Below are 13882 nucleotides of genomic sequence, written 5' to 3'. Positions count from 1 at the left end.
CGTTAGAGGAAACGATGTAGTCTTTAACAAATCTTTAACTCTCTAAAATTCTTAGTTACTACGAAGGTTGTTTTCGAAATAGTTCTTCAATTTACAAGTTTTTCAAAACCAATGAGCGTATACTTACTAGTGCCAAAGTGTGAAAACATTTCAGACGAACTTGAACTTGGACATACCTTCAGAATACTGGTATAATCATATTTCAAGCAATGACCCCAAAAACACGCCATTTACCCTACGGGACATTTTGCACTAATGAACAAAACCGGCAGTGGCCACACACCAAAACAACAAATAACCCACACCCTCGAACGGAACAAGGTTTGCGCTTAGGATCCCGGAGGAAACCACAGCACTAATCCTTTTGTCGTTTTGCTGTTCCGTCGTAATTCCTGGCGACGACGACGCCGCGACATGGACCTCCATAGCTGGTGGGCGCTACTCCAGGCGACTTGCCTAAACCCGAAACGAAGCGGCTAATTCTTACAATGCAGATTTCAACGCAAATGTGGTTTTTATATCTGCCAGGCATGACTAGCGACAATATACTCAACACACACAGAAGGTGAAACAGAACGGTGGAATTATTTAAATATTTCAATAAATTAGGACTAGCGTATTTATCTAGTGTAGTGTGGGGGTAGGGGGCTAGTCAAGGGCTGCGGGAAATGTCTCCTCGAGAAGGGGAAATTACCACTCGTTTTGGTTCAATTCGGAGCTATTTTCTTCGGGTCCGGATTGCACTGAGAGACAGGGTCGTAAATATTTATCTGTGCTCTGTGCTGTACGGTTTGGAGGACAAGTGACAAATCGTATTATGTATGAGGTGCGATGAGCCAATTCGTAGTAACGGGTGATTTATTGTTAGGCAAATTGGGTCGAAAATAAATTGAGTGTCATCAAAGGTCACGAAAGTACTTTTTGTTTGATAGAATATAAGTTGTACGTATTCAAATTGAGGTTTGAGAAATGCACAAATACAAACGGAAAATCATCAGAAGAGAACAAAGTATTCAATTGAGGTTATTTAAATAAGTGTGATCGAATAAAATTATTGGAACCCAAGCAAGCAATCTAACTTTAATTAATACCATTAAAGCAGTCTGTGTTTAGGGTTGTTTTACGAAACATATTAGCATGCCTACTAACTGGAGCTAATCTAATTCTAATTGCTGATTGAACGGAAATTCTCACCATTATCGACACTTAAATTTAATAGAACCAGAAATCCTACACAAAACACCCCTATCGACCTATTAAACGGTACTAAAAGCAAGCAGATCTTTGATTCCTTTCGCCACACCGCTTCAATCCAATTTACACCCATCACTTCACACAGCTCAATAGCTGCATTGGAGCATCGTCCTTTGCTTTGAGGGGAAGGCTTTTCTACGATTCTCAATCTGATAAATAGTTTATGCGATTCACAAGCGTTCTCCTTTCCTTCTCTTCCTTCCCTTTTTCAGACCGTAGCTTCCTAGTGGCCAATGCGCAGCCGGAATCGTGCCACATCATCTTCTGCTCGGACGGTTTCTGCAAGATGACCGGGTTCACGAGGGCCGAGGTAATGCAGCGGTCCGCCTGCACCGAGTTTCTCCAGGGCCAGATGACCTCCCAGGCCGTGGTCCAGTCGATCAAGGAAGCGCTGCGGAAGGGCGAGGAGAAACACTTCGAGATACTGTACTACCGGAAGAACGGTGAGTGGATCCAGTAGTGACGAAATGACTGACAGACGGGGGCAGTTGCGTTATTGCCAAACGTTTATGTAAGACAAACAAGCTAGATCTTGTTCTAGTGTAGCGGATATGTGCCATGGGAAAAAAGTGTTTAGTTCGTATTTTGAACAATTGTGCATTTGTAACGAAATTACTTCTTATGGATCATCCACTGATGGCTTTGGTAGTATTTTTCACTGATTTTCCATATTCTCTTCCTCCTTTGTTGTATTATATCACATACAAGGAGGTTAGAAGCAGAGGGAGTAAGTGACAAACACCTAGCTTCGAAAAAATCTACAATATTCTAGCTTTTTTTTTACGATTTTTCATGTTTTATAAAAGAAAAAACAAACCAATCTTCTTTCTGTTGGGCAGAAAAATCAACATAAATACCATTTGAATGCTTAAAAACAGTAATATGCAATTTAGTATTCTTAACTCAAAACCAATCAAAGTGTCACTTACACTTATTTGAGTTTAGGTCCCGCAAATGTTGATAAGATAATCCTATTTGCGAACGATAAGACTACAGTGGAAATTATTTGTAGATATTTTTTTTTATTAAAAAGAATATTAGATAAAAATCGAATCACCTGTAAAATTCTGAACGATTGCGTCAAATGAAATGTACCCGCCGCAACTGCTGCAGAGTCAAAACAATTCTTCAATGAAAAAAAAAGTATTCAGATTAAATATGATTGTTTTCAATTTATTCAATATGCTAAGAACACAATCATTTTTCTTTCTGAACAGATATTGTAAATTTTACCACCCAAGCAAAAACGGATAACAGGATGAGAACACATTGATAACACGTTTCATAAACCCGGCCATCATTCTGATAACAATGATAACAGAATGATAACAAAAGTTGTTATCAGCGCATCTGCAACAGACATGTGTGATAACGAAATAAATCATCACACAGCTTTTCTTCAATGTTTTGGTGAAGCGGTTTGCAGTAAATTATCTTAATTTTTTCATAGAACAAATATAACCCATATATTTGAGTTCAGAACATTTACGTGATTCATTAATGGCTCCTGACCAGAATAATTTGCATTAAATATTATAATACATAATTATTAATGATTTGATAATCATTAATAACATAATTTAGTACCTATCATTTTGTTATTCGGCGATCTATGTTCTCATTTTTGTTATGCTGGTTGTTAATTTAGCTAAGACAACTAACTCAGTGACCCAGATAGTCGCAGTGGTAAAAACGCATCTATTCAACAAGACCAAGCTGAGAATAACTTAATTTATATCAAATTTTAACACATGTTTCAGGTCAAATTGGACAAACGAAATATCACGTAATTGTAGGCAGAATTATCATCTGTTCGCGCAGTTATAGGAAGAATTTTGGCAAAATCTTGAGCTAAATTATTTCAAATACTAGAAAAAATTATCAAAAAATCTTGGGCAGAAGTATTACACAATCATTGCCATGAAATTAATGAAAACCTAAGACATGATTCCAACAAAATCTTAAGAAATAGCCTCGGCATGATAAACACTGAATATGGAACATAATTCTCTCATAATCCTAGAAGAGATTCTGTTAGAGTGCTGAGCAGGATTTGGTAAAGAGACAACAATTTTACAGATTGTTTTCTAGTTTACAAAATATATATAAGGTAAGATTATAATAGAATCCTTCATTTGTTTCTGTTCGGGAAGAACCACTGCGACCATTTTTTTTTGTGATCTTTTGTGGTATACCTGTATCCTTTGTTTAGTGCATGTCGTTAGACTCCATTACTATTGAGAAAAAATGAAGTAGTCGTGTTTATACAATTATCATCCTTCGCCATTTTGCATAGAGCAAATTTAGAAAAAGATACCGCTATTTATACCTCTTAAAGAAAACAGTTTGTTACCATGCAACTCTCAAAAGCGTGCCCCTTAATCAAGCTCGGCCACTATGCTGGTTGAATGATACTGATTTTGACCATGCATCGGTACTCTAGCGTTTAAAATTATTGTTTCTACTTATAAGGTTCAAAGTCGTTTTTTGTAACTGTGAACAGGTGTTATCTCATTAGACATTTAGATTCCTTGAAACAAGAAGCTTGTTTAGGATGTAGAAGGTCTGCTACTCCACTGATTCGGAATCGTTTACCTCCTAGATATTCAAAAATAAGCACTTGATCTTGGAAAGAATTTGTCTCATGAATTGAAACCAGCCTCAGAAGCTGATTGAGTCATTTTTCCACTTCGACCTCCTCATCATCTAGGATAAATACGTGGGTCTTAGTGACTTATTACTCTCTTATACTCTTCCGACCATAACTTATCAGTATTAACAAGAGCAGATACAACAAGAGTACAATATGGTAGATCTTACCTCGTAACGCACCTCGAAAAGGTGATCTACCTACGTTACGGGAGCCCAATTTCAACTAAATCCTGTGCATGGTACTTATTTAATGCCAATCAATGGAAAATAATAATAAGACTCTCGCAAAATCTTGGGTAGGAATCAAATCCAAAACATGACTCTATTAGAATCTTGGGCAAGACTTTCGGGAAATGTGGGATCCAACAGATTTCGATGGCGATTTCTGGCAGAACTCTGAGTAGTTTTTTAATCTTGGGCATCATTTTAATAAATATAAGGGCAAGATTTTTTCAAAAACTTGGACTAGGTAGCGTAATCCAGAGCAAGTGTCCTCGGTGAGATGCTCAGGAGCAAGTATCTTTTATCAACTTCTCCAAAAGGAGCTTTGTTGTTAGCTGATTTTTGTTCGATTTTGTGAAACCGGTGGACTACAAAGAAAATTGACCCGCGGTACGAAAAGGTATGACAGAATTGGTATAGAGTATCTTCGTATCTGCCACACGATATACACATGCAAAAATGGTCGATTGGCAAAGAAAGCTCTCAGTTAATAAATGTTGAAGTATTCATAATTACACTAAGCTGAAAAACAGATTCTGTTCGTATTGGAACGTAATGCCAGAAAGAAGAATGATAACAAGCTTAGTTTTCAAACGGTAATGACTTGCTATGTAACCATATTTCTTTCCATATTGTTACAAATTTCCGCTGTTGGAATCATGAGATCGCAGCAAGCCATGCGTGCGTGCCGCTGCGTTTTGAATTTTGTGTCACGTTTAACTCGTTCGCGTATTTTTTCTCAATTCGGCTGGTAAAAATTAGATTCGGTGGTGCTATGCCACGTGCAAATGTTCTGTGAAAACATGTTTTTCAAAGTGATAAGTGTTTTTTTTTTTCGGAGATCATATCTGAAGATGATTTGTGGAGCCTTGTTTTTTTTCATTTACTTTTATTCGATTCGCTTGCATTTTGCTCGAGAGTGCTCTGTGATGGCTTCATCAATTGAATTCGCGCGTGTTTATTCAAAAATTGAAGATTTTTTTTTTCGATTTTTCGTGCGGTGCATGCATTTTGATATTCGTTGCTAGAGCAGCGACGGATTGCAGAGGAGTTACGAAAAAGCAATTTGGTGAGTTTGTTCTGATCAGCAGCGCATGATCACAATGCGTAAATATTGACCATTTGTCGGCCAGAACGTCTACCGATCGTATCCAATGGCACTACCCTTTCCATCAACATTCCACAACATCCCGTAACACCTATGAGAGGTTGTAGAGTTCTCTGCATCTTTCTTAACCCGTTAACGCCCAAGGTATCTCACAATTGGAATTCAGCTCCGATTTTGTTACTCATAGTCGTATTCCCATAAATTAAACCTTATTTCACCAAAAAATTTCAAGTCTATGGTGGGGATCCAAACAAATTCTTGAAAGTGTGTCGTCCATATCTAGCTGTTCTATAAGTTTATTTTCGAGATTAATCAAATATATTTTCATGCAGTTCGACCCATTACAATGTAAACAAGTTGGAAAAAACTGCTGGTGAGGGGTAATTCATAAATTACGTCACGTACAGAAGAGGAAGGAAGGGATTACAATGAAACGTGACTACCCATATAAAAATTGGAATCCATACAAAAAGTGTGATACAGAGGAAAATTGTGGAGGATGAATATGGCAAAACTTTGCGTGACGTAATTTATGGACGTAACCTGATAAAGAAATTGCAACATAAAGAATAAAAATTTCAGAGGCGAAAGGTGCATGCAAGAACTAAATCATTTAGTTTTTGGAGTATCGACTGTATGTTTTAATCTTAATTTTCCGGCAACGCAGTCTTTATTAAAGTAAAACGAGGTGCTTATTTGCCCGACGTTTCGACACGGGTATTGTGTCTTCCTCAGGGGGTAAATATAGTTTTCGTTCTTTGTCCTATGTTTTGTCTAACTATAACTGTCTGGTGTAGGTTTTTTTGGTACATAGCTACGAAAATCACTTCCTTTCTTGTGCACAACTTGTACTGGCAATGGCGCAATTTTTCTTTTCTAAAAAAAAGAAAAGAAAAGAAAAATTGCGCCATTGCCAGTACAAGTTGTGCACAAAAAAGGAAGTGATTTTCGTAGCTATGTACCAAAAAAACCTACACCAGACAGTTATAGTTCGACAAAACATAGGACAGAGAACGAAAACTATATTTACCCCCTGAGGAAGACACAATACCCGTGTCGAAACGTCGGGCAAATAAGCACCTCGTTTTACTTTAATAAAGACTGCGTTGCCGGAAAATTAAGATTAAATCATTTAGTGACTTCAATTCAATTTTCCTGCTCTACCACGTAAGTAAGATACAGACATACAAACATTTTCATACATGTACATGTACAATAATGCACACTTAAGCCATTTATACCAAAAACAAAATAAAATCTTACATCAAATATTTTGATTTTGAAAAAAACCTACAGATGTTTCAGAATAGTCTTCAAAAAGATTATATAAAACTTGCCAGCTGAAAATTGGAACATAATTATCAAAATATTTTTTCTGGTTCAAGTTATTAGTATACAATGTGACTCTGATCTGACAGTGATCGAAATTTATATTGGGCAATATCAGAATTTCGTTAGTGCTGATCAAAAGCTAGTCCTTCAGTCCAATGACAGTCGGTTATTTGTGAATATTTGAAGCCAACATTATTCGGCTATAACGTTTAAGTATCACTGATGCATATAATCTTATTCACCGATAGAGCCGAATCCACGCGGTCCAAGATTTTTGACACTAGAGCTGGCCAGAATACCTGGGGAGCATACGGAAGCGTGCCCGCTCAAATGTCACAATTTTTGGACCGAGTGAGTTCAGCAAGGAAGGCTCTTTACTGCTACCTCAACGCGTCGCTGGTTCTAAAAGGTAAACAGCCATACAAAACTACGACCAAACAATGGCGGAGGCGTAATCAACTTTCTCGAAAACATTCATTTTGGGAATTAAGTAGAATTTTCTGATTAAGTTGGCAACAACGCACTGCAGTAGCGGGTAGTAAATAACTGCTTGCAAACAATATCTTTCAAGCGCATTTATTACCTGTAATTTTGCGAATAATAATTTTAACTTTTCCACGTTTAAGTCATAAAACTGGTTCTGGACTTAGGTTGGCGGCTATTCAATTTTACTCTCATTTGACAGCCGCCCTTCACCATTGGAGTTCAGTTCATAGATGAATAAGTAAATTTGTCGTTTTTTTCGTTCTTCACTCCCTTCAAAAGATCAAAGGATCTAAATGGTGTCAAGGTTCATCTAAAAATGTAAGGAGCATTGCATCCGGAATAAGCGATTGTTGCTAGAATCGATAGTAAGTATCCATTGTTTTGATCTAGGCAGATCAATTTTTCATAGGTTGTTTCCTTGATGTTTCGCACATAAAAGCAATTCCCAGCTTATATGTTTTTTTTTGCGAAAATATCTCCTTTAGTTGATCATCGTTTTCGAAGATACCAAATTTTTCATCACTGGACTTCAATCATGAGAATGACTTCCGAACTAAGAAGGTTTTAGGCGAATAGCTTTCTTTGGATTTAATCAGTGGACTGATATATAAGCGAAAAAAATGTATGCCCAGTAGTGACATTTAGGTGATTTCCAAAGTAATAAGTTTCCAGGCAAATAGGTCTCATTCAGTTCTCCAACTTTGTCAAAAACACTAACTTTGTATCCAATCTCTAGATTGAGATAAAAGCAAATAATGTGTTTGTCTACTTGTGGCATCTTGGAATAATTTTCCAAACTACTATGTTTCTGGGCGAATAGATCCCATTCAGCTGAACACTTTTGACGAAGATACCAAATTCGAGAGTTCGATTTTTTTCAGTCTCATCGCTGGACTGATATAAAAAAATAAATATTTGACCACTAGCGCCACCTTGTGAGTGTTTTCTGAACTAATATGGTTTTAGGCGAATAGGATTCAGTTGTTCAACGTTGTCCATGACACAAACTTTGTATCTAATCACTTGACTAAGATATTCGCTAATAAAATCTTTGCCCACTTGCGCCATCTTGTGAGTGTTATAAGGTTTTATGTGACTAAGTATCATTCAGTTGTTCAACATTTTCGAAGACAACAATTTTGTATCTCATAACAGAACTGAGATGCAAGTAAATACAGTATTTGCCCACTAGCGCAATCTAGTGAATGTTTTTCGAACTAATAAAATTTCGGGCGAATAGATCTCATTCAGTTGAACACATTTGTCAAAGACACCAATGTTGTATCTCATCACTGAACTAATATATAAACAATCAAAATGTTCGATCGCTAGCGCCATCTTTTGAGTGTATTCCGAACTAAAAAGGTTTTAGGCGAATATTTCTCATTAAGTTGATCAACTTTGTCGAAGACATCAATTTTGTATCTTATAACTGGACAAATACAAGCAAATAAAATCTCTGCTCACTAACGCCATATAGTGAGAGTTTTCCCAACTAATAAGTTTTCGGGTGACTAGATCTCATTCAGTTAAACACATTTGTCCAAGACACCAATGTTGTATATCATCACTGAACTGAGTAATCGAAATGTTCGACCATTAGCGCCATCTTTTGAGTGTTTTCCGAACAAATAAGATTTTAGGTGAATAGTTCTCATTTAGTTGATCAACTTTATCGAAGACACCAATTTTGTATCTCATAACTGGACTAAGATATAAGCAAATAAAGTTTTGGCTCACTAGCGCCATCTTGGGAATGTTTTCCGAATTTATAAGGTTCTATGCGAATAGGTGATATTTAGTTGTTCAACTTTGTCGAAGACACCATTTTTGTATCTTATAACTGGGCTAAGATACAAGCAAATAAAGTTATTGCTCACTAGCGCCATATTGGGAGTGTTTTCCGAATTTGTAAGGTTCTATGCGAATAGGTATTTTTTAGTTGTTGAACTTTGTCGAAGACACCAATTTTGTAACTCATCGCTGGACTGAGATACAAACGAAGCAAATATTTGTACGCTGGAAAGTTATTTCATATGTTGCTTATATATGCGCCATTTGTTGGCGTCTGTGCGCCACCTGGTGAGTTAGTTCTGAATTAAAATAGTTACCAAGTGGAAGTCAGCAGTCCTGTGATCAACTTTGCAGAAGACAGTTTTCTCCTAAACCTCTTTATTTTCAAGATATTTGCTCTACAAGTACTGTCCTATTTATAGGATGCTGGGCGTTCGGGGCTTCTGTCCTATTTTTAGGACGCTGGGCGGATATGGGTTAAGTAGGTGTTCAATCAATCTTCCTTACCCATTCCACAGCTTTCACAAGGACGTGACCAGGACGGCTCTCGACTATTAAAGGATGAGTCAATCTTGTCTAAGAGTTAGAGGTTAGTCCCAAATTTCTGACTTTGGTAACGGACGGGAAGGAAGCAACCCTCATACAATAATAAAGGACTGTACCACCTACGAATTTGTGCGAAGTGCTTAATGCTAATGCTAATGCTAATTTCCGCTGTGGAAATCATCACCCTTATCTTGTTGGCTGGCGACGATTTTCTTGTACCTTGTGAAAGTTTGCGAAACACTTTGGGGTCGTCCATAAATGACGTAGCATTTTAGGGGGAGGGGGGTCTTCACGAATTTGCGACGAGGGGGAGGGAGGGGTCTTAACTAGTGGAATGCTACGTCCATGTCAGTAAAATCATGTCAGTAAAAAGAGTAGCGCAGAAAAAATGAAGAGGGTTTAATGGACACATGTGCTTTGTTAGAATTCTTTTTGTTTTGCTGGATTTATTTATTTATTTTTTATTTTTGAAATTTAACCTATCTTTAACTTTTGAATCAAAAGTGTATATACAACTTTTTCAATAGTTGTCAAAAATTTAAGTAATTTGTAGTTTGTCACAGATAAAATTGAAACAATCGTTTCAAAACAGTGTAGATACAACTTTCTGAAGTTGACCAATTTGTATGCGAAAACGGCTTTTGTGCATTTTATATGACTGATACCATAAGACAATACTTATTATTTGATTATTTAACATAAAAAAATAATCACTTGTCACTCATATGTTTGTTAAAACCGTTCTGATAGTGTGGGACCGGCAGTAATGTAATTTCTGTAAATCAGTTAAACAAACCTAATTCAAAAATAAAGAGTATAAGTATGACACTCCATGTCAAAGGTATTTTCGTTGTAATAGAGAACAATGTAGACTCTTCATTCGAATATAAAAAAATGATAAGATTTTAGCATTTTTGAAACGCTTTATTAAGCGGTTTGATGTACGACCACTATTTGATGAAGTTTGAATAAGTATGTCACTTATCTTTGACGTCCTATTTTTAGTAGAGTCGGAATTCAGTCTCAAGCCTCTTAGCGAAACACATTTTTACAATTTTGGGCAATTTGTGTAAATGTTAGAAAGTACCATGTAACGTTAAACGCCTAGAAACACCCTTTACAGTTCACGTACTATGGTGCCTTTGGTTCAAACAACGGTGCCTTCCTAATTCTGGCAACACTCGCTTTTGTCTTCCCCCGATTTTAGCAACACTCGTTTTTGGCAACAATTTCTTTCCGGTTTCGGCAACACATGGAACATTATTTCAAAATGAATATTAAGTGCTGAATCCTAATATTTTGAAATAAAACAAAGTGAATGTACATCAAAATGAATATGATAGTGGACATGGAGAGCAAAGGAACGTAATGTGAGACGCACTTAAGAGTAGAACTTTCATATATCAATGTTTTGCACAAGATTCATAAATTTGGTAGAATTCTTTCATTGTAGAATCGTACGTAATAATAATTTGGTGAATTGTAATATTGATTTCACTAAAAGTTTTGTCAATTTTCTACTTCAATTATTAACCATTAAATCAGCAAAACATCAATCAATAAATTTCAGGAACATTGTTTGAAACTCAAGCAGAACAATAGCAAGAACTATAATCATGAAATGTTTTCAACATTACATCTGGAGCTCCCAGTAACTTGTCTATAAAGTTATCGGGAAAAACATCTAGGAAATTCTATCTACCATGTGTGAAAAAATCCAATGGCGCAATGATTTCTTAAAAGTCGAATCCACATGCATAGTTGAGGTAAGAAATTGTTGAAAGCGACATTTGATTCTCGACAAAACATGACGCTTGTTAACTACCTTCAGCAAAATATTTCCCAAACCCTAAAAAACGAACAAAATTCTCGTCATAAAATATATATCTGGGTGCTTGGTGTGTCAGTTTCGAGAACAAACGTTTAAAAAGTACCACAATCTGAGAAAATTAGCAGCGTGTAGTTTTCAAACGAGATTCGCAGAAAATATTTGATGGATATTTGCTTCTTATTCTTCTCGCTTCGTATTCCTGACATTACATTCCAACTAGGATTTTAGCATTGTAATGTATGAAAACTTGCAGTATTCTTAAATGAGTATTTTCTTCATTATAATTGCATAAGGATATCGTGTAACAAAAAATACACTTGAAGTATGTTGAGGGATGTCGAAAAAATATCCCACCAGAAACAATTCTCAATGAAGGTGCCTGATTCGAAACCTTTAATAATATTCTGGCTGTAACATTTGCACTCGAAAACATCCACAAACGGCCACCACATAGAGTATCACGTTTGTTTTTTGTACAATAAGTGTGCTTTTCAGATGGTGTTTGTACTCAGTACCAGGGCTGGCAATGGTGATAGTAGTAGGCTTGAGTTTCGCGAAAATCACGTGGCTCTTCCCACTACAGTAGTTCAAAATCATGAATCTTTTCAAGTAGCCTATGTTGAGTACATGAATTTTCTGAATCAGTAGTATCATTAACGGCTGAAAATACGGGAAATGTATCGGGAAATAGAACATTTTTCTACAGTAGTTTTGGGCTGCCCTTGGCAACGGATGTTCTGCTGTTTTCAAGGCATTTCGCCTACAGCAGCGATAGGCGTGAGATTCACTGGCTTCGCTGACTGTGATTTGCCACGCTTGCCTACTGTAGTGTGAATCTCAGAACTTTTCCCAACTCTGCTGCAAATTGAACTGAAGAAGGCTCCCAGACATTTTTCACCTCATTCTTAGCAGTTATGCAAATGTTGCAACTTTTATTCTATTAAAACAAGTACGGACACCCATCGCTCGTGACTATTTACTATATTTTGTTTTCTGAAAGTTTTAAGCATGTTTAAAATATAGGGTCACATTGATCACTCGTTTCACAATAATCGGTAATATTGAAAATGTCGTTATCTACTGAAAGCATGGTCCAAAAGCCAGAAGCCAAATATAAAGGCCAAGCTCTTACAAAACAATTACTTTTGGATTTATTTTGAATTTTAGAACACACTTGGCCGCGGAATTTCCTAAGAAAATATGGCATTTTACATAGTATTTCGTTAATTTTGCTGAATTGAAAATACTTGTGGAAATTTTGACAACATAATCGTTTTCGGCAAAACCATTTTTAGCTTATAACATTTGCAGAGCTCATGTGAGACATGAATCATTGATTGTGCCATCCATAGTCATGAAAATCATTATTTTGTAAAGTAGAAACATTTACGTATGAATAAAATCAAATTTTACGCAAACCCAATATTGTCCAAAATTTGACATTGGAGTTACATTATTGTTATTTACAAGATAACTTTGAAATACGAGCTAACCATCTTACCTATCACAATTTTTCGTGTCCACTGTTACTAATTAGCTACAAGAGTCCGCATAAAATTGGTGAATGCGTTAAAATCTTTGAAAGTTTGGGAGCCTCTGTCGTAACATGCAAGGTGTGTGCATTATAGAGCGCTGCATATGACGAACCTAACCTCACTTATTTAACAGCTGCTGGTCCTATTGTTTACGATTCGGACATAGTCGTTTTTTCAATCATTTTTTCATCTTCGCATTTCTATCACCAGCATGCTGATGGTGTCGATTTTCCACGGTAGGAAGATAGAACAATACGATCCGTGGGTATCTGCAGTGGATTTGACCTCTCCTCGCAGCAAACTTTCACGAAATTAAGAATGATTCGGAAAAAGTACTAAGTCCAAACTGTAAACAACAGGACCAGTACCTGTCAAAATTGATGCGTGACGTCACAGTGCAGTGGAGTATACTCTGTAGCCAGTAAGTGTAGTAAAGTGAACCCGCCTTGGTAAAATGTAGTTTATTTATGACATTCCACTTGAAAACACCAATTATATTTTTGTTCCACCAAAATTGCATTGAGTTTGGATCCGCTCACCGCTGAGTAGCTTTGTTTACCAGTGCACTCCAGTCACGACGTCGTGACGCCGCCCAATCTCAGAGCTAAGTATATTGACAGCTATATAAGGTATGCTATTCACGCCTGTGCATTGGTATTAGTAGATAGTTATGAACTTTTACCGGATTTGTATGGAATTTGTTATATTTTAATGCAATTTAAGTAAATTTAGGTATTTAGGATAACAAAATATCGATAATTTAGCAGAATAATTTGTTACGTATCCGATTGGGGGGTCATTTAATGCATTTGTTCTATTTATGAGGAGTATTTTTCATGTTTCTCATCACAACCCATTACCTCTCTCAGAAATAACTAGCAGTGCAAGTTGTTTTTTTTTTTTAAATTTATATACAAGAATATATTTACTATAGGGTGCCGGTACCAATGGTTGTAATGTACCAGTAGATTGGACTATGGAATAAAACGTACATTTTTAGATAAAACCGCCATGTGTTATTTTTGGGGGATAGATCGGCTCTAGTTTAGTCGATTTGCCAAATTTCAGCTTTTTACTTTATCAAAAAGTCATATAAATAATTAAGTTAACGTAAAAAATTTG

General features: G+C 36.4%; 1 protein-coding gene across 9 annotated transcripts in view; it reads left to right on the top strand.

Moving 5' to 3' along the window:
* The window catches only part of LOC5571255 (potassium voltage-gated channel subfamily H member 6), a 529023-nt gene that overhangs the window by 158133 nt on the left and 357008 nt on the right, over window positions 1-13882 (top strand). For all 9 annotated transcript variants that reach the window (XM_021840247.1, XM_021840253.1, XM_021840246.1 and 6 more), the window contains exon 3: window positions 1467-1697. In XM_021840247.1, the coding sequence (XP_021695939.1) occupies window positions 1467-1697 (231 nt within the window). The remainder of the gene's footprint in view (window positions 1-1466; window positions 1698-13882) is intronic.

The sequence above is a fragment of the Aedes aegypti genome, chromosome 2, assembly GCF_002204515.2.
Source record: "Aedes aegypti strain LVP_AGWG chromosome 2, AaegL5.0 Primary Assembly, whole genome shotgun sequence".
Classification (NCBI taxonomy): domain Eukaryota; kingdom Metazoa; phylum Arthropoda; class Insecta; order Diptera; family Culicidae; genus Aedes; species Aedes aegypti.
The sequence above is the reverse complement of the archived record's forward strand: the minus strand, read 5'-3'. Positions and strand labels throughout refer to the sequence as shown.